The sequence below is a fragment of the Aegilops tauschii genome, chromosome 2 (assembly GCF_002575655.3).
Source record: "Aegilops tauschii subsp. strangulata cultivar AL8/78 chromosome 2, Aet v6.0, whole genome shotgun sequence".
Taxonomy (NCBI): Eukaryota; Viridiplantae; Streptophyta; class Magnoliopsida; order Poales; family Poaceae; genus Aegilops; species Aegilops tauschii.
The window spans coordinates 431,362,023-431,364,984 of record NC_053036.3 but is presented as its reverse complement, the minus strand read 5'-3'; the positions used below and the strand labels follow the sequence as shown (position 1 = coordinate 431,364,984).

At 46.7% G+C, this 2,962-nt stretch overlaps 1 protein-coding gene across 1 annotated transcript; it reads right to left on the bottom strand.

Moving 5' to 3' along the window:
- Nucleotides 1–1,469: 1,469 nt before the first annotated feature.
- LOC109758066 (NAC domain-containing protein 67-like) lies at nucleotides 1,470–2,480 on the bottom strand. The gene has a single exon (XM_020316909.4). The coding sequence runs from the start codon at nucleotides 2,247–2,249 to the stop codon at nucleotides 1,680–1,682; it is 570 nt and encodes a 189-aa protein (XP_020172498.1). The 5' UTR covers nucleotides 2,250–2,480; the 3' UTR covers nucleotides 1,470–1,679.
- Nucleotides 2,481–2,962: the final 482 nt, after the last annotated feature.

Below are 2,962 nucleotides of genomic sequence, written 5' to 3'. Positions count from 1 at the left end.
TACCCAAAATTACAGTCAGTAGCATTGACATCTACTACTAGGCTAATTCAAACAAAAATAACATCTACTACAAGTGTCTCAGTTCAGTCCAATTTACAGAAGGACAAACGATTCTAAATTTGTATGTGCACTGAACAAAATAAGGAGTACCAGTTTTCACATCTATATACAAGTTTCGGCACTATGATTAGGCGATTACAACTTTTCTGTAACCAACCCTATTTTTTTCTCTAAACAACTACTCGTGAAGGTTGAATTATATAGATCCTGAACTATCCTGGCAGTTTTTAAAAATATTGTAATTAGATGACTCAGCCTTATCTCACTAACTAGATGACTGAAACAAAGCTACGACGGTCGCACACAACAACCCAAACATGGGTAGAAACGACCAAGACTCACATCCACATAAAATCTAAATCATAATATGAAACGACGAAGACTTGCGTCCGCCCATTGCCAAGCATCGGTTTTAGACCGATCGATGACTCTACGCAAAGGCAAATATGTGTTGTTAAAAACCCACTTGTACTTCCTCTCTCTTGCCATATGCTCTAGGTTAGAGACACCAACGAACTTAAAGCCTTACTCTTTGTGCCATGAGTTCTTGACCTGGCCTCCTACCACCATCATGGATTGGAAGGGAAGCCGAGGGAATGATCTCACTCAGATTTGCCCATTGCAGTACCGAGCTCTAAATGATCGAAATGAGCCACCTCCTGTGTGTAGAGGTACAGAAACAACAAGTATCATTATGTGCTAAATCCCTCTTGGCAAACACGACGACGAGCCAAAGAAAAAGTTTGCATTTCAACAGCGCCCATGATTGCCTTATGGTGCAATCCGTACTCCAATTGATTGCCGCAGTGAAACAAGCACCATATACTAACATTGCCGAAAAAACTCCTTGTGAAACCCAACTCCAGGTCCACTTATCTTCAGCGCCATGGATCGTCGGGGTTTAAGAAATAATTTCCAGAAGGTAACCACCTGCAAGAAAGTGTGAATGTTGCTCTCACTATTGATATCTTTGATCCAAGCTTCATTAGAAGTCGCTTCAGCAACAGTCCTGCGTAACCGGACGACTGGATATAGTACTATTATTTGTTGGTTTAAAATCTGTTAGGTAAGTCACAGATGCATGAACATTACATCTTATACTAATATGGTGCTTATCTCCAGCAAAGTCATCCAAAGCTTAGCTTCCAATTATTCAGATGTGAAGACATCTTTAGCTTGTTTGCTGTGACTGAAACTGGAAACCATTACTCCTAAATACTAAAACTGAAACTGGAGTGGTATTCAAACTGGTATCTCTCTCTCCAACCATTTTGAAACTGAAACTGGAGTAGTAACCATTACTCCTAAATACTACTCCAGTTCCAACTATTCGAAACAAAGCGGACTATAAAGATAGATCATAAAATCTAAAATTATTCAGATGGGAAGACATCAGACCAAGACTCACGTCCACATAAAACATAAATCATAAAATGAAACGGTGATAATACCTCCGAACTGTTCTGGCAGATGCTGCGAGGGAGGCTGATTACATTGTACTTCGAACGAAACGGACCAGTCAATCTACCTGAACTAGATCGAGCGCAAAATCCACAACTGAAATGAAACGAAATAGAGACACAACAAATCTGAAGAAATCAACATGCAGTTGCATAATTCTACCGCCTCCTCTTCAACACGATGGAGCGCTCGGAGCCCTCCTCCTCGCTGTCGCTGGAGCTGCTGTCGACAGGCGGGGGGAGCACCGGCTTCCGGTAGACCTTGTGGACCACGAAGACGACGTCCGCCGCCTCGGGGTCCGGGTGCGCGCGGCGGAAGGCGGCCGCGTCCCTGTTGAGCCGGTACTCCTTCATCAGCCAGCGCGTCGGCGACCATACCGCCCCGCCCTTCCACGTGTAGCGGTACGCGAACCTGCGCCGGAACGCCACTGCCTCCCGGCCGCCCTCGCTGCCGTACTGCACCCAGCACCCGCCCGCGCCCGGCGTCGGGCACGTCTCGCCGGCGGGCTTTGCCGCAAAGAAAAAGCCCCATACCTCGCCGTAATCCCTTATGTGGTTTTCCCGGAAGGGGAGCTCACGCGGGGGCAAGGACAAGACGTCCACGCCCTCCTCGATGAAGCCGGGGAAGATGTCGCCGCCGAGCCCCGCCCTGGGGACGAGGTAGTGGTGGATGAGCTCATGGCCGGTGGGTTGGAACACGTAGCCGGCTGTCAGATTAGGGTTCGCCATCGCCGACCGATACCGAAGTTGTAGCCTAGGAGAGGTAGATGCTGTGGGCGACTCAAAATGTTCAGTGGATCTGAGAGAGAGAGTTCGATTATGCCCTGGGATAACTCAGATTGGGAGGACCCTGCTCTTGCTTTTGTAGATGGGTTGGCATTAATGATAGGAAGGTTCCAGAAGCCAAGTACATATGGCACAGTAGATAGAGGGTGTCTAATCTGGTCGGTGATAACATGTGCTCAATTAGAACAAAATTTGATGGGCCAATTGATCAGGATTGTCCAATCGGATTTGTTTGCACAACCGTGCTTGGCCCAAATAAATGGCAACAGATTAGAGTCCACAAATATTCCTAATATAAAAGAGGAATGGTGATTTAGGCTTCAGAACACCTCAGCATGTTTTAGTCCCGAAATTTCAAGAGAAACGAGTCTCAAAATTTCTAGAGAATTGAGGGAGGCACCTGTGGTTAAGTGAAGTTTTTTAGATCGATGATGACGTAGCAACGACCCCCCCCCCCCCCTCCCACGCCTTGCGTGCGGAAGCATGTTGGCGCAGAACAGTGATTTATTGGCAAATCCGCATGGCTTTCGAACAACTGATGAAAAGGTGATTTGTTTCTTCAGAAGGAACGGAGTACCTTGTACGGGCGGCGGCTTGGAGTTAGTTGTTGACAAATCCGCATTACTTTCGGACAAGAGGTGCCTTGATTTAATCTT